Source organism: Felis catus, chromosome B2, assembly GCF_018350175.1.
Source record: "Felis catus isolate Fca126 chromosome B2, F.catus_Fca126_mat1.0, whole genome shotgun sequence".
NCBI classification, from domain to species: Eukaryota; Metazoa; Chordata; class Mammalia; order Carnivora; family Felidae; genus Felis; species Felis catus.
This window is the reverse complement of record NC_058372.1, coordinates 41,255,154-41,278,408: the sequence shown is the minus strand read 5'-3', so window position 1 is coordinate 41,278,408 and position 23,255 is coordinate 41,255,154. Positions and strand designations below refer to the sequence as shown.

Sequence of the window (23,255 nt, the reverse complement as noted above, 5' to 3'; positions counted from 1 at the left end):
CCCATCACTTATAACCACTTATCGTCCCCACATAAAGTAACAGGGTTGGGGGAGAGGAGAAGGGCGAAGATGCTACCAGATGTCACCCCACGCCTCGAGCAACCCCAGAAAAGCCAGTTCAGCTCCCGCTAATCCCCTCTTCCGCCCGGGCCTAACTGCGCGGAGGCTCCCGAAGTCACGTGGTCGCCGGGGGACGGGGAAGTGGGCGGCTCAGCCGCCGCCATCTTGCAGGTTCGGAGGCGGAGCGTACGGGGCGCAGGTCGCGCGTCCGCTTCCCCTCCCCTCGCCCTGCCTCGCTCGGGCTTCTGCGCTCCTCCCCACTTCAGGCTCTTGTGGCCGCTCCCTGAGTGGAGGAGCGGGGAGCCCCGGAGGGCGGGGGGGTGTGTCGGACGCGTGCTCGCGCTTCCAACCGCCAGCAGCGGCCGCGCGCTCGGCCGGCCCCAGCGGCGGCGCGGGGCCGAGGGGAGGGGGCGGCTCCGGCTGCGGGGGCGGCGCGTGGCGGCCGTGGCTGCAGCTGCGGCGGCGCGCTGGGGCCCCGCGTCCAGGGCGCCCCCCGGTCGGAGCTGCCGCCGTGGCTGCTGCTGCCGGAGCCATGTACCGCAGCGGCGCCCGCTCCTCCGTCTCTTCGCACCGGCCTAAAGAGAGCGGCGGGGGCGGCCCGCGCACCGGCCGCAGCTCCGGCTCCTCCTCAGGCCCGGCTCGCCGCACCTCGCCGCTGCCCTCCAGCTCCTCCTCGTCTCGGAACCCGGCTCGCCGTCCCCGCTCGCCCTCAGGGCACCGCGGCCGCCGGGCCTCGCCGTCCCCGCCGCGGGGTCGCCGTGGCTCCCCGTCCCCGCCCCGCGGCCGCCGGGCCTCGCCGTCCCCGCCGCGGGGTCGTCGCGTTTCCCCCTCCCCGCCGCGGGCGCGTCGCGGCTCCCCGTCGCCGCCGCGGGGCCGACGACTCTTCCCGCCGGGCCCGGCCGGTTTCCGAGGCAGCAGCCGCGGGGAGTCCCGCGCGGACTTCGCCCGGGACGGCCGTGGAGACCATCCAGGCGACAGCGGCAGCCGGGTAATCCCACCCCTCGACCGGGACTCCCTCTATACCCTAGCCCCCTCGCCCGGGCTTCCCGCTTTCAGAAACGCCCGCAGCACAGGCGCCCCAAGGCCTCCAGGCCAGAGTCCCAGGATCGAAGGCCCTCTACCCCCCCTCGGGCTCCCTCGGCGACGTCCGAACCTGGAGGTTCCCCGTCAGCCCTGGGAGCCGCTTTACACAATAACGGACTCGGGACCCAGACGGGCGCCTGGTTCGGGAGGCAGTGCATCATTTCAGGAATAGGCTGTTTGTCTCACTCTGGGTGAGATGCGGAAAAGTTTGCCAGGGCGAGGGGAATGTCCTCCAAACTGTGTGCCTGGTACTTGTTCAGTAGTCGATGTTTCCCTCAGAGTTGCGTGGTTTGGTATCCCCTTAAGATCTGAGCTGCCCCGTGGATCTTAGAAAAGAAGCTGAAATGTCTTTGTGGCCAGTTAGGGTTGCCTAAACCTCATCAGCGAAGACACCTAGAGTGTAAACTGTTAGCAAATTGGCGCTGCTCCGAAATGAACTGTGCATACCCACAGTCATTAATAAGTACCACCACTTATTGAGTTATGTGGCAGGATTATGCTTCGACCTTCATTTACACATTTCCTTTGAACACTCACAACCCTTTGAGGCAAGGAAGTTAAAATTTTGCCTTATTGAATAGCTGAGGTATCCAGAGAGGTTTGAGCAACTTTAAAAAATGTCATACAACTAAGAAGCGGTGTAGCTGTGATTCAGTCCATGCGTACCCGGTTCCCACCATCCATAATTTTAACGGTTATGTTTCCCTGCTAAAGGGATGGGACATGGGGTTAAGAAGTTCAGTTTAGGAGCACCTGGCTGGCTGGGTTGGTAGAGCCTAGGGCTCTTGATCTCAGGGTCATGAGTTCAAGTCCCACATTGGGCGGAGAGACTACTTTAAAAATAAAATCTTTTTTAAAAAAGATAGAAGTTTAGACATAATATTGACCTCTCACCGTAACTGCCTCTGGCCTGGGACTGGTGTTTTGGAATTTGTTTTTATTTTCAGTTCATCAATTTTTTTTAAAAAAACCCCATGACAAAAGTTTCTGTTTTCTCTGCTGGCTCTCTAAGAGTATTGACGTGCTCTAGGTACTCTGGTCGTAGGTGAATTGACTTGTCACTATCTTAAGATTTTCACAGCTGAGCAGCTATAGTCTGAGGAAGCAAGAAGTTCTACAGAGGAAGCAAAGAAAATTGAATACTAGTTCCCACAGCCTCCCTTTTCTTCAATGCTCCAAGCTTTTCTTCTCAAGTCAGTGAGATCACCCATTGCTCAGCCAGAAATAGTGATGGTTTCCCTTCTCCCAAGTCTAAGCTGTCAGATTCACTCCATGTGTCAACATGTCAGCTCTGCCTCCAAGATACATCCCCCAAACTGTCCACCTGCCATTAGTCTAAGCCCTATTGCCTTTTGAGTGGATTATTGCCTTAGTTTCCTTTACATTCCATTCTTGTTACCACCTAGTTTATTCTGTACCTAGCAATCAAGATAATTTTTGTTAATCTTCATTTTATACAATTGAGAAGTATTTATTCAACATCTACCATATTAGGCACTGTTCTGGGCACTGGGGATACAACAGTGAACGGTCAAAAACCCCTGCCGTTGTAGAGCTTATATTCTACCAGGGGGAGTCAGGCAATAAGAGAAGTAAAATATTTTGGCATATTAAGTGGGATTAAGTACTAAGTAAAAACAAAAACAGAAAGGAATTCATCATTTTTAATAGGGTAGCCAAGGAAGGCTTGGGAAGGTGACTTCAATAAAGACTTGAATGAGATGAGAGTAGGAGCAATGCAAGCATCTGGAGGAAGAATGTAGTCAGATCATATCACTCTAATGCTTGAACTCCTTCTGTGGTTTATTACTACACTAAGAATAAAATCCAAATTTCCTGTCTTCTGTCACTTTGCTACAGTCACACTGGCTGTCTTTCTGTTACTCAGAACATGCTAAGCTCATTCCACAGCTTGTTCTTTTTGCCAGAAACATACTTCCATCTGTTTGCAAGGCTGACATCTCATCAGTCAAGGGTCAGGTTAAATAATATCACCTCAGAAAAAGCTGTCTTTAACCATCCTATCTGAAGTAGTTCCTTTTCTCTAATCTCTTTCATATTATCACTTTTTAATGACTTTATAGCACTTACTGCTATCAGAAGTACTTTAAAAAACACACAAAACCTGTTACTTGCTTACTTCACCAGAAATGTATAGATTCTGAGAACAGACTCAATTTACTCTTTTAGTCCCATGCCCAGTACTAGGAAATGAAAGAATGAGAGGTCTCTGATTGGGAGGCTTGGAAGTGTGGTCTTTCATCTAAGAAAATGATAATTTTTAAAAACATGCTTTATTTTTGGAGTAGTATCTTACCATAGTCATTTCTCTCCTTTTTGGGTGACAATTTTATGACCTCTGAGGAGTACATTTTTGGGTATAGGGATGTCTTGATCCTATAGAATATTACATTATCTTTTACTTTTGTAGAGACGCTCTCCTGGTCTGCGTTCTGACTCTTCTTTGGAACAGAGCTTAAGAATCACTGTTGGCAATGACCATTTCTGTGTTGGCATACCAGAACGGCGGCGGCTTAGTGATCGACTGGGGTCACCAGTGGATAATCTGGAGGACGTGGACAGGTAGGCTTCATTTGGGGTAGGGCACACTATAATAGTGCTTGAAGCTAGAAAAGTTGCTCTTTTCTGAATAATGTATTTGAAAGAGTGGTGCCAGCACTGAAGTTACACCCTGTGTCCAGTACAAAGTATAGCATTGGAAAAGGCTTTCTAAGTGGGAAGAGTGTATTGACGTAGACTCTGTTGCTGAAAGAATTACATAGAAGAAAAGACTTTAGAATGTCATCCTGGTCCATCTAGAAAGGGGAAGGCTGAGGGGACATAAACAGGACATAAATGTAAACAATTGAGATGGTAAGGATTCTAAAGTACTGGAACTAGGATCCTTTCTACAAAAGAAAGTTCTGGACAAAATAGGAAATCTTTTTCAAATGGCGTTTTCAGCTTGGTCAGGCTGAAATATAGATTCAGAAAGGTTTTAGATAAATTCATATCTAACATGTATCTAAATTCAGTATGTTAAGCGTTAGTAGAAAAGTTAAAGCTCTTTAAAAATGTTTAATTTCAGTTTTTACAACTATTGAATGCTGAGGGCAGACAAATACACTCCACAGAGTATTAAATGTAGATCTTGGGTATTAGGAACATCACCACATGGGAAGTTAACTAATCACATTAGGTGTTTTTCACCTCACAAAAGTAAATAAATAAGAATGGGAGTACAGGGAAAGTGCTTTCTGAGAGCTGGGAACCATGTCTGTTGTGGTCTCTGCCCAGCATATTGGGAGTTTTCACAAATGATTAGCAGTAGCAACAAGTCAATGTAATATTCTTTCAAACTGAGACTGTCCATGTAGTGGTACACTGAGCATAGGCAGACAGGTGGGGGACGGCTGGGCAGGAAGTCTGAAGACCAGTGTTACTCTTTGGTGACATTTACTTCAAAGCTCCAGTGGCAATTTGATGTGGCAGACCAAGGCAGGAGAGTTCTGTGTCATATGACAGAAATTTCATGGGGCACTTGGGTGGCTCAGTAGGTTAAGCGTCTGACTTGGGCTCAGGTCGTGATTTTGTGATTCACGAGTTTGAGTCCCCCGTCTGGCTCTGTGCTGACAGCTCAGAGCCTAGAGCCTGCTTCAGATTCTGTCTCCTCTCTCTATGCCCCTCCCCCACTTATGCTCTATCTCTCTCTCAAAAAAAACTAAAAACATTAAAAAATATATTAAAAAAAAGAAACTTCTGAACATAGGGCTTTAAGTTATGTGACTGTATCCCTTAATTGAGGCAAAAGCCCTTGCCCTTCTGGCTACTTCTATTTTGGGAAATGATTGAGTAGGTGGTGCCAGGTGTGACTCTCTTCCTTCCTTGTTAAGGTTTTGAGATAACTATAGCATTTCCTCTTGTCACCTCCCCTTTCTATAAGCTTCGTTATGCACGTGTGCTTCAGATAGTGAATTGTCCTTTTTTAAGTTGTAAAAATTAAAAATTGCCTTTTAGGGAGTTTGGGATAGTAATTGTCTTCCCAGAATCATGTGTTTCAGAGAGACAAGTCTGTTTTAGAGAAAATGAGACTAAGGTTCTAAAAGGAGCTATCGGGGGCGCCTCAGTTGGTAGAGCATGCAGCTCTTGATCTTGGGGTCATGAGTTCAAGCCCCACATTGGGCATAGAGATTACTTAAGGAAAAAAATAATAAAAGGAGGTAGCAACCCATTCTTTATACTGTTTTGTCCCCTGTATTTTTTCTCTATATGGTTTGTGTGGATAATTACTGTCCAGTAATACCAGGCCATAGGACCACTGGTGTTCTCATGATGTCTCCTGACAGTGTATCCAGTTCAGCTAATGAAACAGGCCATTTCCATCCTTTGTATGTAGGTGCTTTACATTTTTTTCCTGGCGATACGTGGTTAGCTAAGTCACTAGGGCATGCCACTTTCATTCCCAGGGACTCTTGTTCCTGGGAGTGTTAAGTTCGAACCCCAGGTTGTGGGTGTAGAGATTACTTAAAATTTTTAAAAGTAAACTTTTCCTGGGACCCTGATAATCTTTCTCTTCCCTTATTTTTTTTTTTTGTAAAGTTTATTTATTTTGAGAGAGAGAGAGAGCACGTGCTCTAATTTAAGCTTCTAAAGACTTGTGGATGTGAGTTCAGTTTACCCTGTTAACAAAGTAGTCTGCACGTTCCATTCACAAAATTCTTAACTCTTCCTTGCCCTGACTTAGGTTGAAGGAGCAGAATTTTTTCTTTCTGATTTGCCTTAGGGAAAAGATGGAAGCAAAGAGCTTTCTTCAGGCATTTTAGGGAATCAGAGCAGAAGAATGGGAAGTTTGGACTCTACAGGGTCTTTTTTCTTCTTCTTTTTCTTAATCATATACATTTTTTAACAGCTTTATTGAGCTATAATTCACATACCGTAAAATTCAGCCTTTTAAAGTGTATGGTTCAGGGGTGCCTGGATGGCTCAGTCTGTTAAGCACCCAACTGTTGATCTCAGCTCAGGTCTTGAGCTCAGGGTTGTGAGTTTAGGCCCTGCACTGGGCTCCATGCTGGGCATGGAACCTATTTAAAGAAAAAAAAATGTGTGCAGTTCAGTGACTTTTAGTCACTGAGTTCACAGAGTTATGCATCCACTACTACGATTAATTTTAGAAAAGTTTTATTACCTGCACTCTTAGCTATTAGTTATCCCCCCCCCACATGCAATAGCTTATCGCTAATCTATTTTCTGTCTATAGATTTGCCTGTTCTAGACATTTCATATAGATAGAATCATGCAATATATGGTCCTTTGTGACTAGCCTCTTTCACTTAGCATAATGTTTTCAAGATTCATTCATGTTGTAGCATATAATAGTACTTCATTTCTTTTTGTTACCAATAATATGTCATTGTATGTGTTTTGTTTATGCATTCATCAGAGATGATTGGATGGATAAATTTAGGTTGTTTCCACTATTTGGCTATTGTGAATAATGCTGCTGTGAACATTGGTGTACAAAGTTTTATGTGGGTATATGTTATAGGTTTTTTTACTTGTTTAATGCAATTCATAAATACAAAAGTACAGAGAGGGAGCTCCCATCTACTTGCTAGATGAGATGCTGACCAATTCATGAGTAGCTTAAAAAAAAAAAAAAAAGTAGAATAATACAGTGAGCCCCCATGTACCCATCCAGCAATCCAACAATCAATTACTTATTTATTTATTTTTAAAGTTTATTTATTCATTTTTGAGTGAGAGAGAAAGTGAGAATCCCAGGAAGGCTATGCACTGTCAGTAGAGAACCTGATGAGGGGCTTGAACTCACAAACCATGAGATCATGACCTGAGCCAAAGTCGGATGCTTAACTGGCTGAGCCACCTAGGCACCCTGTCAGTTTTTTAAATAGATAGACCTTATACACTATTTAAAACCTTAGAAAAGAGTTGGACTTAACTAAAACTTTCAGAGAGAGTCTGTCCCTGGACTATTCTAAGCTACAGAGGATGGGACCCTTTTTAGGGCTCACTTTTACTGTAGCCAGTTCTTTCTCTTATCCTTTGGGAGACCTGGGGAAGGAAGACATGAGCTTCTAATAAGCATCTTGATTTCTGCCTGTATAGAAATCAATGATTTCTGTATTGCATGATATATATGCATGATATACATATGATAGTTTATTCTTTTAACTGTTAACATACCTTTTTTCATTGTGTTGTTTTTGCCTTCTTTTGCTGAAGGTTACAAGTCTGGATTGATACTGTCTGGGAGTCATCTCATTATTTCTAGCTTCTTGATATTTAGTGCTAGATTAGATCTTGAGCTAGTATGCCATTTGGTGGTGATATGTAATAGTTCTAGTGGGGAGCTGAACATGGAAGTATGGATGAATTTGCCACTCCCCATGGAGCCTGTGTTTTTTTCCTCTACACTAATACAATCAGAGACTTTTTCATGGTAGATGGTGTTGTAGTAATAGAGTGGCTCATGGACATTTCCTCCCTGGAAATAGGCGTGTTCATGGCTGACAAACCCATAGAGTAAAATATATTACTCTAGTTATGTTTGATTTCAGAGATCATCCTTGGTTCATTCCCATTTTTCCTATTTTATACTATATCGAGACCTCAAAATTCCCCAGATTCTTGGGGAGGAGGTGGGTAACAGGAACGTGGATTCTCATGGGTGGCATTCTTTTAGAGGAAGTGATAAAGTTTATCTATGATAGTCTTTCGTAAAATTATTTATAGCTGTTACCCAGGTCTAAAACTTTGAACAAAGTTCTAGAAAAGGCAACTCTTTGATGTTCTGCTCAGTCCCAGAGAAAGCAACTAAAAAAAAAACAAAATCAAAGAAAAGTTATTTCTCAGAAACTTTACAAAACACAAAAGTACATACTAGAAACTAGAAAACACCAATGTGAGTGGAGTGTGAATGACACATACATTTTTAAAAAATGTTTATTTTTGAAAGCACACGTGCAAGCAGGAGTTGGCGGGGGGTGGATGGTGAGAGAAAGCAAGACAGAGAATCCCAAGCAGGCTCTACACTGTCAGCACAGTGCCCAGTGCAGGGCTTGAGCTCATGAACTGTGAGATCATGACCTGAGCTGAAATCAAGAGTTGGATGCTTAACCAACTGAGCCACCCAGGTGCCATGACATGTAAATGTTTCATTCAGATTACTTAAAAGTTAGAGTGCTGGAGGATCTTTATTTCTATCTATGACTGAATCAGAAATTTTCTTTTTTGGACAGTAGAAACTCTGTGACCATAGTACCCAAAAAGATTAGGATGATTTTGTGTGATAAAGAGCTCTGAGCTGAAAGGACAGGTGTCCCATCCTGTATTTTTATCTTTGTGCCACAAAGGTCCAAGACCATTTTATTTTTTTTTTTTAAAGACCATTTTATTTCTATGAAAATAAAAATATATAGTGAGCCAAATCATTCCATACTCTTTCGTAGACCCAGGATTAGCAGAGTGCTTGTGGATATCCAAGCAAAGTAGAAAAGAGAGAACAAAACAGGCTGTAAAGGGATTTTATGGTTTTTAATACGTGACCTAGCAAAACAGAGCATTGGAGAATCTTCTAAAACTTGTGAGAAAATCGTGCCAATTAGGTAGCTCAGTAGTTTAAAAAAAAAAATCTTCCCCACAGTGAAATACTTCTTTTCCAAATGGTATATTATACAGAACTTTACATTAAAACAGTAAAAGTTGGGGCCAGTATGATTTCAGTGAGGTGGAAGGCCCAGAGTCATGCAGGCTCTGCTTTCTTAGCATGTCCTTCCTTTAGGCATCTCCTAAGCACTCTTAAGAGTCTCTGTAGAACACAGTTTGAAAATTATTGACCTGGCCTGATATTTTTCACATTTCATTTATGGATTAATTTTTTTGAGAGGGGGTTGCATAGGGAGAGGAAGAGAGAGAATCTTAAGCAGGCACCCCACCCAGCACCAGAGCCAGTGCAGGACTTGATCTCACGAACCATGAGATCATGACCTGAGCCAGAATCAAGAGTTGGATGCTTAACTGACCTAGCCACCCAGCCAGGTGCTCCCATTTCTCACATTTAAAAGTGCATACAAATCATCTGAAGCTCTTATTAAAATAATGCAGTTTCTGAATCAGTAGGCCTGGATGGAGCTTGAGATCCACATTTCTAAAAAGTTCCTAGGTAATACTCATGCTGCTAATTGAGACCACACTTTTGATAGCAAAGAGCTAGAATTTAAACTAGCGTGGAATTGTGTAACCCACACTTTTTGTAGTCTGGTAGTGATGTTTTCACATCTCCCAGACCCTCTCGTGATATTCTGCATCCCCAAAGTCTAGTCAAAGAGATTAGCCTAAAAGTTCTGTCTAGATAGATAGTAATAGTTCCCTTTGGTTAGAGATTGAAGCTGCTTGTGCCCAGGGGAAAGGGAGAAGAAATGTTCCATAGATTTGTTCTTGGATTTCATGATTTTTGTCTTTTGTCCTAAGCATTCTGTAGCCCCCTTGCTGAATGTCAGCCTCTTAGAGGCTTGTTTGCTCTTGCTCTTTCCAAGTCCATTGTATTCACTGATGCTTGTCTCTTTCCTCAGGGATGACCTGACTGATGATTCAGTCTTCACTCGAAGTTCCCAGTGCTCTCGAGGTCTTGAACGATATATTTCTCGGGAGGAGGGACCTCTCAGTCCCTTCTTGGGACAACTTGATGAGGACTACCGGACAAGAGAAACTTTCTTGCATCGTTCTGATTATAGTCCCCATATCAGTTGTCATGATGAGCTGTTGCGGGGAACAGAGCGGAATAGAGATAAACTCAAAGGCTCCTACTCTGTACGACCTGAGGAAAGGAGCCGGGAGGCCAAACGGCCCCGTTACGATGACACAGAGAAGATACATGGCATGGGCGGTGATCACTCAGGTTTTTCATCAGGGACCCGCAACTATCGACAGCGTAGACGAAGCCCAAGCCCTAGGTTTCTAGATCCTGAGTTTCGAGAGCTGGACCTTGCCAGGCGAAAACGAGAAGAAGAGGAAGAACGAAGTAGGAGCTTGAGTCAGGAGCTAGTGGGAGTTGATGGTGGTGACACTAGCTGTTCTATTCCTGGACTATCAGGTGTCCTAACAACATCAGAGCCAGGGTATTCTTTACATCGCCCTGAGGAAGTATCCGCTATGCCCAAGAAGTCAATTCTGAAGAAACGGATTGAGGTGGACATGGAGCCTTCCATTCAGGTCTCTGCTGCATTTCTTCTAGAATCTCTTACTTGTCCCTCTAATATCTTAAAACTCGGTTACTTTCCTGAGGGTTGTGTCCCTAATGGTATCTTTGTAATATAGTATCTTCCAAGATTCTCCAGAGTAAACTGTAGGCCTCATAATGCATCAGTGGAGGGCTTCTATTGTCATATATTAGGCTAAGTAAACATTTTGGAGAGTATTTATTGAAAGTTTTTTTCTCTAAGTTGGATAGCCCTCAAGGAATCTTTGAATATGGGTTTCTTGGAAGTGAAGCTTGAAGGGCAAAGAGAGTAGATGATCTGAATTTTCCTCATTTCTCTTTAGAGAAAAGATTTATGAGTAGACACTAGGCACTAGACCAGAAACCAGATGATTCTGATTCTGATCCCACTGCCACTACATGCTGTGTGATTTTTAGACAAGTTACTGGGCCCTGATGTTTTTTCCTCATCTTTGAAAAGATGGTCAAGCATGAACGCTAGTTTTTAGCTATTCTCCTAGGAGCTAAAAGTTTCTGAAGAAGTACCTAAGGGCATGTAAGGAAGCAAGGGGAGGTTGATCAGTTAGGTTTCAGAGTTTCCTTATCTCACTTCAAAGTGGCTCCACTTTTATATGTTTTTCCCCCCCTTTGAGGGACCCATAGAAAAAAAACAAGTAAGCTAGAGTATATCTCTAAAATCCTTTTGAATTCGTATTGCTTGGTAAGGAGTACAAGAAATGGGCAAAAGTAAAGATTCATGCCAATCTACTTTATTTCCTGTTTCCCCTTGCTACAGCAGAAGCATCTGGAGAGATGGAGACCCAAATCTTGAACCTGCCTAAGGATACTGTACCTCCCTTTCATTCATACTTAGCATCCCCCTATTTATTCAAGAAGAACCAACTATTTAAGTATTTGTCTCAGTTACTAGTTTTCTGAGATTCTACATAGAGACTAAATCAGTTGTGTCTGTCTTTACAGCTTGAGAGTTTTTCCAGCAATACCAGCCCCAGCCAGGATCACCCTGTCTACTCTGGTCACCCATCTCTTCCACTAAGTGGTGCTATTGCTGCTTTTGCCTCAGAAATTGAAAACAAGGGGACTATGGTAGAGACTACCTTGAAAGAACCTCAGGGCAACCTCTATCAATGGGGTCCCCTCCCTGGGATGCCCAAAGACAACAGTCCTCTCAGAGAGAAGTTTGGAAGTTTTCTGTGCCACAAGGAAAAATTGAATATGAAGCCTGAGGGGCCTGAACGACACACAGACTTCTTGCTGCCCCATGAGAGAGCTAGCCAGGATGGCAGTGGTTTTTCCCGCATTTTGAGCATGTTGGCAGATTCTACCAGTACACAGGAAAAAAGGCGCCGTAGTTTCCCTGACATTGAGGATGAGGAGAAATTTCTCTATGGGGACGAAGAAGAGGATTTAAAGGCAGAATCTCCACCAAAGCCCCTTGGGAGCTCTGAGAATGAAGTCATGAGACAGAAGGCAAGCTCCCTGCCCTCTTCAGCTCCAGCTGTAAAACTAGAATCAATAGAAGACACCAATCCAGAATATGCCAAGATTCATGACTTGCTCAAGACCATAGGGCTGGATATTGGGGTAGCAGAGATTAGTAAACTGGCCGCACGCACTCAGGAACGACTTCATGGCAAGAAACCATCACGTTCCTCTGCTGACCGCCGTCCATCAGTTGACCGGCACTTTTCAGCAGAACGCTGTTCCTCAGTTGACCACCATTTCTCAGCTGATCGGCACTCCTCAGAGCCTCACAGACTGGAGAGCAGAGAGGCACACCATAGCAATACCCACTCCCCAGAGGTGTCCCATCCACATCCAGTCTCCCCTGTAGACCCTTACCTGCTCACAAAAAACAGCCCCCCATTCCTAAAGTCTGACCATTCAGTGGGTCATATTGCAGGACCAGAGGTGGTTGGCAGTGGGTTTCAGTCATCTGTGGCAGTCAGATGCATGTTACCATCAGCCCCATCTGCCCCAATTAGACTTCCACATCCTGCTTCTTTATCACAGTTTCATATGCCAAGGGCCTCTCAGTTTGCTGCAGCTCGGATACCTCCTAACTATCAGGGACCTGCCATTCCCCCTGCTTCCTTTGATGCCTATAGGCACTACATGGCATATGCAGCCTCCAGGTGGCCCATGTACCCTGCCTCTCAACCATCAAACCACTCTCTACCTGAACCACACAGGGTAATGCCAGTTACCAAACAGCCTACTCGTAGCCGTCCCAATCTCCGTGTGATCCCCACTGTGACTCCTGATGAGCCCAAGCAGGAGGAGTCAGTGCTAGGCTCAATTCCTACTGCTCAAGTGCCTGTCCAGGTGTCCATCCCATCACTCATAAGATATAATCCGGAGAAGATCTCTGATGAGAAGAACCGTGCTTCCCAGAAGCAGAAGGTGAATATTAGCTTTGGGCATCCTGTGCCTGAGTCTTCTATTTTAACATAAATTGGTATTTGCCTTTCAGAGGGTGTAAGGCCCTTTTAAGTTTTTGGAGGCTGCTGTCCTCACTCTAAGTAATGTATATACTCCCTCTGTTTTTCTCACATTTTCTCATTAGGACTAAACTAAATTCTAGCCCTAGGTCCCACTGTGATTTCTTGACTTCTTTTTTAAGTTTATTTCTCTATCAGAATTATTGGCCTTAGAATACTTTGGGTAGGAGTTGAGAGCCTTGAAGTTTTCAATATGACCTCGTCAGGGAGTGAGGAACCAAAATTGGATTGGGTGAAGGACGATCAGTAAATGTGTTTTCATCTTAGTGAATTTTGGATCCATTTCCTGTAGTGATTATGTGGGTTAAAAGCTAATACCTGGTTGTTGCTTGGTAATTAAAAAATCAGCTTTGCTTTTTCTGGTTTGTTTTAGAGTCCAAGAATACAACATATTTTTTGACACTTAAAAAAAAACAGTAGTTTTTATACTACAAAGTTCATTGGGTTCTCAGGTATAAGAAGGGAACTGGCTGGGGTAATGATGTAATAATTCTAGATATTTTAAAACAGCAGGTAAAAATTAGGGATGAGGAATACAGAATAGCAGAATTTCAAATGGAAAAATTAATGCGTATTCTTAACGTAAAGGTCCTTAGTAACTAATGACTCACTTTGTTTAGGAGCGTAAAAATGTAATATATTAAATTTGGTTTGCTAATAAAGTAATTAAAACCTAAAGAAAAAGAAGGAAAGGAAAAATTAGAGGGCCAATTTTTTTCCAGTTTAAAAGAAATTTAGCTGATTCTTGAGAAAACAAAAATCACCTCTTAATTTTTTATTGCATTTAGATACTCTGAGCTTCAGTCTTTTGTTCTGTTGAAGTCTTTTGGAAAAGAGGAGGGAAAGATTCAATATAGACAAAACCTGAGACTGTACAGACACTGTTTGGAGATTGAGTGCTTTCCTTTTACTTCCCCTTCAAGAACCTAGCACTTAAGTCAGGGCTGATAATATACAGGTTTTCCACACTAGTCCATTATATACAAACTATATTTGTTTTTTCCATCAACTAGTAGTAATACAGTTGAAATGTGTGCTTTAGGCTATATATACCTGGATTTTATCTATCTATCTATCTATCTATCTATCTATCTATCTATCTAATATACCTGGATTTTAAATCTTCTTACTGTATGACCTTGGATATGTTACTTTATCTTTCACAACCTCAGTTTTCTTACTGTAAAACAAGGATAATGTCATGAGGATTAAATAAATTGATGTATGTAATGCAACTAACACAATGTGTCACCTGTAACACTCATTAGTTCACTTCTTGATGGTTCCCTTTGAGCTCAGAACCACTGTCTAATAGTTGCTGTCAGTGCCTTTAGGTTAACATTAATAGTACAGTGCTTCCTGCATAAAAATAATGCTTTCTGGGCAATGTAGTTCTGAAGAGGATAATTCTACTCTGGAATTTGGATCAGAATGAAATACCAACTTTGCTATAAAGTCAGAACTTCTCTGTGTAGACATTTGGGTCCTTGGATTCAGGTATCATCTGGCATGAGGACTTACAGAAGAGAGTAGTAGAAAAGGAGAATGATGGAGGCTGAAGGACACTATTATGTACTTTGCAGGTTATTGAAGAGAGGGAAAAGCTAAAGAGTGACCGGGAAGCTCGCCAAAAAAAGATGTACTACCTCAGGACTGAATTGGAGCGGCTTCATAAACAACAAGGTATCAGACATTCCTGTGCATAAGTGCCTTTTTGTAGTAACTTGAGTAGGAGACCCAAATGGAGAACTGTGGGGACTCTCAGATAAGTTCAGTGATCTGAAGCCTCACTTTTTAAAAAATTTGGCTTAATTAGACTCATAAAAAGTTGCAGTAATAGTGTAAAAATTCTCAGATATTCTCCATGATTATTAGCATTTTACCATATTTTCTATATCCTTTTTTTCCTCTTAATCTGTGTATGTGTGTGATTTTTCCTGAATTCTTTAAGTTTTATATATGATACTCCTTTAACTCCTAAATAACTTCATTGTGTATCTCCTAACAATAAAGCATTCATTTGTATAACCATAGTACACTTATCAAAATTAGGAAATTAACCATAGTGTACTACTAGTCTACTGATCTTATTTATATTTCACTAGCTGTCCTAATAATGCCCTAAAGCAAAAGAAAATGGAAAATTATACGTTGCATTCAGTTGTCATTTCTTTCACTCTTTTTTTTTTTTCCTATAACATTTCCTGGATCTTTATAGTTCATGACATTGACATTGTAGAAAAGAAGTCACATATTTATAGAATGTCCTTTAATTTTGGTTTGTCTGATGTTTTCTTATGATTAAATTTAGGTTATGCATTTTTGACAAGAGCATCACAGAAGTGATGCTGAGTTTGTATCATGTCTTAATTTCTCCCATTACTGGTGATATCAACTTTGATCACTTGGTTAAGATGGTGTCTTCAGGAATTTCTTTGCTGCAAAGTTATTATTTTACCCTTTATAATTAATAATTTATAGGAGAGATACTTCTAGACTGTGTAAATGTTTAGTCAGTCCTCAAATTTCCTCTCACTAGTTGAGCATTCATTGGTGATTCTTGCCTAAATCATTTGTTATGATGGTTGTTAAATAGTGATTTTCTAATCTCATTATTCCTTCTACCTTTATTATTTGGCTTTCTACTAGGATGAAGAGCTTCCTACCCATCCCTCCTCTCCCATCTCTTGGTCATTTATATTGGTGTGAAGTCATGGATTCTTCATTTAACAAGTTATAATTATATACTGTCATTTATTTTCATGCCCAAATTGCCCCAGATTTGGCCAGTGGGAGCCCTTAAAGGGTCTCCTGTGTCCTTTGATATGTCTCCATCATTTTTAAGTACTTCCTTATTTTTTGCACAAAAAGATGTTCCATGATGCCTCTTGATTCCATCTCTTCATCTGTGCCTTTAGGAATTCACATGCACACTGAGGAAAGAACGTAATAAGGCTTCTAAATATTACAGCTTGATGACAGCTTGGAATAATAGAGAGTGAGAGAAGATACACTTTCTTCTGTTTGGATTTGGACTGTTTATGGATAAGAAATTTAGTTATTAATCCTGTGAAGATTATTTCATGAGGACCTTCTGTTTGGAATAGGAGATAACATTAGGTGAACCTGAGGCAAAACCTAACACTCAGTGTAGGTACTGGTAAAGGGTCCTTAAATCAGGTAAAGTCAAATATGTAACTGAATTCTTTTCGCCCTCTGAATAATTCCTTGGTTCTCTGAAGAAGACCGTCACTGGATTCATAGTTAACAACATAAAGACAAATGCACATAAACTTATATATACCATTTTGGGGATTCATGGATCTCCTGAAGCCTGCTTGTAGATCCTTAGCTAATAACTCCTACATAAGAGATAATGTAATCACTCATCCTTTACCTCCATAGAAGCTTCACCTAAACTAGCCCATGTGATAGGAGAGTCTTTCTTGCCTTTATAAAGGAAAGTTGTAAGGGAAAAGATTTTCTGACCACAGACTCTTGGGAGATTACTACTTGTGACAGAAAAATGACCTGTCTTACTTTCCTTGTGTTTCTTTCTTTTGACATTCATCTGCTCAGGAGAAATGCTGCGCAAGAAACGAAGGGAGAAGGATGGCCACAAAGACCCACTCCTGGTGGAGGTGAGTCGGCTTCAGGATAACATCATGAAGGACATTGCAGAACTTCGACAAGAAGCAGAAGAGGCAGAAAAGAAGCAGTCTGAACTGGACAAAGTGGCTCAGATCTTGGGAATAAACATTTTGGATAAATCCCAAAAGTCTTCAAATGACAGTAAAGAGACTACAGAGAAGGCTGGGAAAGCAGAAAAATCTAAGAGCCCAGAAAAAGTGTCATCAACCTCAAGCTCCTCTTCAAATAGCAAGGTAACAATTCAACTTTTCCATTTCTTTAAAAAAATTTTTTTTTTAATTTTAAGTAGGCTCCATGCCCAGTGTGGGGCTCAGTCTCATAACAATGAGATCAAGAGTTGCGTGATCTACTGACTGAGCCAGCCAGGTGCCCCTTTCTGTTTCTGTTATATCTTTTATTTCCATGGGCTCCTAAAGAAGCCTTCTAACCATTTTCTTAGATTCCTTTTCCAACCTGTTCTTACTCTTGTTGAAGTTATTTTTGTAAAGCGTAGGTCAGACAACGGGACTCTACTTCAGAATTTTAGCAGCTCTCATTGCCCACAGAATAGAATCCCAAATCCTCAGCATTCAGGGCCCCCCATGTTCTTGCTCTAGCCTTTATTGCTTAACCCACTCCAGCCTGGCTTCTAATCTTCTTGTAACTTATGTATACCATTTTGTGGGTTCATGGTTAGCAACAGGGTCACCACCATGCTGCATAGCCAGTGAATACATTTTAGTTCTCAAAGCAGTATTTAATACAGGGAAGCACTCTCTCTAAAAATGCTTTTTTCCCTTGGCTTCTCTCACATTTCTTTTCTTCCTAGTATGCTGGCTGCTGCTGCTTAGTCTCCTTTGCTGCCTATTGTGTTTTGCCTGATATTTAAATATTTTAGTTCTTCAGGAATCAGTCATAGCCCAGTTCTCCAGAATTCTGCTTTTTCCCTAGGTCATTTCATCCAGGTCTATGCTGAAATACCATGCCGACAACTTCTAGTTTTATATTCTAACTCAAAGGAGTCTGTTGAGATCCAAACCTGTGGTCCAATGGTTTACTCACCATTTCTACTTCATTGTCTCATAGACACTTCAAAGTCAACATACCCTAAACTAAACTAAACAAACTAATGATGTGCTCAACCTCCCTCTTTTCTGCCTTCATTGTTAACCCATCTCAAGGGCCCCAGTGTCCAAGAGTTTTCATGCCAACAACCTGAAAAGCTTTCTTAGTGCTGCTTTTCCTTAACTGCTCCATACAAAATCAATGCCAGATTCTTTCAGTTCTCCCTGCAAAGTAAATCTCAGTTTCATCCATCTCACCATCTTTGTTTCCATCCAAGTTCAAGCCACCTTCAATTTTTGCTTATATGGCTATACTCTTAATCCTTTCTCCAAGTATAAGCCAGTGATTGTAATACTCCCTTACCTACCTCTTCAGCCTCATTTCATGCTTCTTTTTCCCCTTGCTCATTATAATTTCATACTGGCTGGGGCACCTGTGTGGCTCATTTGGTTGAGTGTCTGACTCTTGGTTTTAGATCAGGTCATGATCCTAGAGTTGTGGGATAGAGCCCTGTATTAGACCCTATGCTGACAGCACAGAGCCTGCTTGGGATTCTCTCTCTCTACCCTTTCCCTGCTCACATGCACGCTCTCTCAAAGTAAATAAACTTTTGGGGCCCCTGGATGGCTCAGTCGGTTAAGCGGCTGTATCTTGGTTTCAGCTCAGGTCATGATCTCATGGTTTGTGAGTTTGAGCCATGCATCAGGCTCCATACTGACAGGGCAGAGCCTGCTTGGGATTCTCTGTCTCCCTCCCTCTCTCTCTCTCTGCCCCTTCCCTGTGTGCACACTCATGTTCTCTCTCGAAATAAATAAAATAAACTTTTAAAAATTATTTTTTAAAATGTTTAATCATTTTGAGAGCAAGAGAGAGTGAGCAAGGGAGGGGCAGAGAGAGGAGGAGACAGAGCGTGAGCAGGGGAGGGGCAGAAAGAAAGGGAGATACAGAATCTGAAGTAGGCTCCAGGCTCTAAGCTGTCAGGACAGAGCCTGACACAGGGCTTGAACCCATGAACCATGAAATCATGACCTGAGCCGAAATCGGACGTTTAACCAAGTGAGCCACCCAGGTGCCTCACCCCACCCCTTCTTTAATATATTAAATATGTAGTGAGCTCTCTCATAATGTATTATGGTTACCGTATAAGATTTATTTCATTCTATCTTATTTAAAACTTAATTAAGATCATGTCTGTTATCACGCCTGTCTCTTCCACTAAGTAAGAACTTCCTGAGAATAAAAGAGTAAAACTCATTTATCTTTGTGTTTCCCATGGTATCCACTTTGTCTAGGGCATAGTAGGTGCTCAGTTAATGTTGGGGAGGTAGAGAAGAGGATATTCTGTATCCTCTATCGTCCAAGCTCTAATTTTTCTATGCCTTCCTGGGAGAGTCTTCTTTTCAACCAGGTAGGACTATGCTCTTTTTTATACCAGGGTCATTGAGTTCAGGGCCTTTGATGGGAGAAGAACTTAAAAGTTCTGACCCTTTATAGTTGACTTATACATCGTTTGGGGTCCATTTATGCACCAGCCCCATGATGGCCTGTCATCTTGATTTGAATTTGGCTTCATTTTCACTGAAGCTAATATGGATATGTTACAAGTCAGTATTCATTTCAATAGTAAGGAATGTTGTTCCTTCCTCTGGTTGGTGTTTTTTCTGTTTTTGCCTCACTTTAAAATGCATAGCTGGCTTGAGGTTTTCTTTCTATTCATTTCGTAAAAATAAACACACACACAAGTCCACAATTCATCTAGCTAGAGACAACTGTCATTAATACCTTGGTGTATGTTATTCCAGCTATTCAGTTTCTGTTTATAATTCGTTAAACAGATATTTATTGATCTCCCAAGAAAGTGACAGGCACTATTTTAGATAGAGGGAAGTATAGCAATGAACTATATAGACAAGGTCCTAACTCTCATGAAATAGAAAAAGATAATACAAAAGCAAGTACAGGTTAGGTGATGATAAATGCCTAAAAAAAAAAAAAAAGAAAAAGAAAACAGGATAAAGGAATATGAGTAGTTACAGAAAGTTGTTTGGATAAGATGATATTTGACATTGTGTCCTATTTGCATAGCCTTTTTGATTATTCAAATGTATTTAGTTACTTGCTTTTTCAGTATATCATGAACATCTTGCCATGTTAATAAATAGATTTCTATAATTTATTTTTAAAATATTTTCTTACAGTTTATTTAATTGTGGCGAGGGGGGCAGAGAGAGAGGAAGAGAGAGAATCCTAAGCAGACTCTGTGCTGTCAATGCAGAGCCCTGCACGGGGCTCGATCTCATGAACCATGAGATCATGACCCAAGCTGAAATCAAGAGTTGGACTCCTAAGTGACTGAGCCACCCAGGTGCCCTTATAATATTTTAAATGACCTTAATTTGAAATTATTGTATGGATACCAAAATTTATTTAACCAGTCAAATCACCTCCTGTTTGACAAAATCGTTTACTTTGGATAAATGTCAAGGAGTAGAATTGCTAGGTCAAAGGGTATGAAGAATTTTGAGATATGTAATATATATTCCTAGATTATTTTTCAGAAAGATAGCGCCAGTCAGTACTTGCCAGCAGTGTATACACGAACCCATCCCTTACCTGCTGGGTGTGATTTCTTTAGTGACTCTTTTTTTAAAAAGTTTTTTAAATGTTCATTTATTTTTGAGAGAGAGAGAGAGAAAGAGAAACACAAGGAGGGGAGGTATAGAGAGAAGGGGACAGAAGATCTGAAGTGGGCTCTGTGCTGACAGCAGTGAGCCCAATGAGGGGCTTGAACCCACAAACCAGGAGATCATGACCTAAGTCAAAGTCAGATGCTTAACCAGCTGAGTCACCCAGGCACCCCTCTTTAGTGACTCTTGAATAAGACTCTAATAAGGAAAGATTCTCTTTGAAGTCCTAATTGTTTCTCATTTCTCCAGCCTATCTTCCTCTCCCTACTAACCCATGTGCCTAGTTCTCTGACCTTGTCTCCTCATTCATACTTACCCTCCCTGTGTTCCAAATTATTTTTTTCTGTGCCTCACTCCTCAACATTAACCAAAATTCTCACTTCCTAAGTACCTTATTCCCAGCTTGCTGACACATGAATTCATATTAAAGTATTTATTACTGATAACTTAATCTGGGGAGTTGATATGTTTTAAAAGAGGATTCACATTAACTCAAAGGTGTTAAATTCTAAAGATGGTATTTTAGGCAGTTTGAAATATTTTACCCAGATTCTTTTAAGTCATTCCATGTAGATGACTGTCTGCTTTATCTGTGCACAGTGCCCACCCTGCTTTCCAGTTTTGTGTCCCTGGATGTGACTTTGACTTGTTTTCTGCATTTGCTTAACCTGTCAGTTACCTTTTCCATTTTGTTTTTTCTTTTCTTCGTAGTTGTCATTATGATTTTTAAATTTAACATATTTAATTGCATAGAGAACACATTCAACATCTACCAAAGGGTATATAATAAAAAGACTCCTGTCCATCTTTGTTCTCTACTTCCTTCTCCAGAGGCAGCCAGTGTTTCCATAATATTGAGTATTTTTCTAAATATTTTGGGATACATAAGTAAGTATATTGCCATTATGATGTATTCTCCCTGGTAAGGCAGCACTATGGAGTCTAGTTCTGTTTGAGCCTTGCAGACAGATTTCTCGGGTTTTCCCTGGTTTATATAGATTTAGGCCCTGGAAATACAGTCATATGGCCCTGTATCTATTATAGTGGTAAGCTGCTTGCTTTTTCTGAGAGAAGACAGGTCTAGACTACCTTGAATTCCTTCTGAGTGCAGGTGTTTTCCCTCTAGGAATCCAAAATAAACAGTGAGAATTCCCATACTAAGAGCCCCAAGCCTGCTGAGAGCCTCCAGCCAGCTACTAAGCATTCTGATCAGCCCATTGCTGCCTATGAGTATTATGATGCTGGCAATCACTGGTGCAAAGACTGCAACACCATCTGTGGGACCATGTTTGACTTCTTCACTCATATGCACAATAAGAAGCACACACAGGTAGGTATCATGCCCACTGTTCTTTCCATTCTCGCCCTCCTTCCCCTCAAACGTCTATACCCCCATCTGCATTACAAAGCTGGAAAATGAAACATTCTCATATGGGCAGGAGCCCCAATCTGAAGAGCCAAGAGATACCAACAAAGGAGACACCATCCCCAGGGCTCAGTCCAGGGGACCTGCCTGTAACTAAACACCATGACAAGTGTAAGTGAGGCTTCTGCCTCTTTTGATTCCTTGAGTACCTGATTATTTGTTTCATTTTATCTATTGCTAGTACTTGCTCTAACATGTGTTTACCTTTTCCACAGGTGATTTCCGTTTAAACAGTTCGCAGAGAGGGTGGGGGTGGGTACCTGGGGGCTTCTGGTCCCCCCTGGTGTGGGGGAGAAAAAGGAAAGAAAAGGGGTCATTGAGTTTTAGTGCTGTTATGTGAGCACCTCTGCCTCTTGCAAATAGACACTGGATCCCTACAACAGACCTTGGGCTTCAAAGACCCAGAGTGAGGCCAAGCAAGATGCTGTAAAACGTACTGACAAGATAACTGTTCCTGCAAAAGGTATGTTCCCCCCTGGCTCCACTTGTAGTTTCCTTACATTTAGCCAAAGAAGAGGTGTCCCTGAACTAGGTACTAGGAAGCAGCATAGGATGAGACATAACTGTTTTGTTAACAACGGTGTAAGAATGCCTTCTATGTGCAAAACAGTGTACTAGAGTCTAAAGAAATAGAGATCTGTAAGACAAGAATGCTCTCTACTCATATGGCCAAAATACTAACACATGTTACATATACATACCACATACTACTGGCTCAGTCAGTAGAGCATGCAGCTCTTGATCTCAGGATTATGCGTTCAGTCCCCATGTTGGGCATGGAGCCTACTTAAAAAAAATTTTTTTTAATATATGTATACTTTTTCTCGTCACTGATTTATGCACTAAAATCTCATTTATTTAGAGTCCACGTAAATAAAGAACAGTAAAAGGTATGGTAATTTAACTGCCTTTTCAACTAAGAACTAGAAAATATTTTTGAATAGTTGTTATTGGGGATAAGTTGAGAAGTAGAAAGTTTCTTTTGTCTTTTTACTTCTCAATTTCTTACCTTTGTAAGTAGTCAACGCTGCTCCATCCTTTAGATCTATAGAAGGTAGATTCCTGAGTCATTAATACCAACATGAGAGATCCTCATACAAATGGTACTGAGCTAGCATCCTACAATGCTTAGTGGTAGTTGGAGTTTGAGGAGAGTCAACAACAGAAATGAGTCTGGCACAGAAAACTCCTGAATTAACCAGTTAGTGTTCCCAAGAGGTAGAAGGGCTAGAGGTCCTGAGTTGAAGCTTTAAATTGGGAAAACTGTGCCATTTGGATTCATCTAAATGCCACTTCTGACTGGAAAGTGGGTAAGGTCCTATATACCATTAACTTTTTTACTCCAAAGGGAAGTGGGATTTCCTTTACTGACGTCCTGGGTGGGAATGACTTATTTTCTTGACTTCTACTTCTTCCAGGGTCTGAGTTTCTGATTCCCATCACTGGATATTACTGCCAGCTCTGTGAGGAATTTTTGGGGGATCCAATTTCCGGAGAGCAACATGTGAAGGGTCACCAACACAATGAGAAATACAAGGTTGGTCTTTGTAGTAGTTGTGGAGTTT

General features: G+C 41.8%; 1 protein-coding gene across 5 annotated transcripts in view; it reads left to right on the top strand.

The window, feature by feature from the left end:
* Positions 1–314: 314 nt before the first annotated feature.
* The window catches only part of ZNF318 (zinc finger protein 318), a 43,522-nt gene continuing 20,581 nt past the window's right edge, over positions 315–23,255 (top strand). For 3 of the 5 annotated variants that reach the window (XM_023253996.2, XM_023253994.2, XR_006597790.1), the window contains exons 1-7: positions 316–1,048; positions 3,575–3,726; positions 9,735–10,374; positions 11,342–12,784; positions 14,466–14,565; positions 16,462–16,766; positions 21,391–21,594. In XM_023253996.2, the coding sequence (XP_023109764.1) occupies positions 593–1,048; positions 3,575–3,726; positions 9,735–10,374; positions 11,342–12,784; positions 14,466–14,565; positions 16,462–16,766; positions 21,391–21,594 (3,300 nt within the window). In that variant the 5' untranslated portion in view covers positions 316–592. Of the gene's footprint in view, positions 1,049–3,574; positions 3,727–9,734; positions 10,375–11,341; positions 12,785–14,465; positions 14,566–16,461; positions 16,767–21,390; positions 21,595–21,703; positions 21,802–22,053; positions 22,154–23,108; positions 23,228–23,255 lie in introns of those variants that run through there. The other 2 variants (XR_006597791.1, XM_023253993.2) reach the window with 2 other exon arrangements.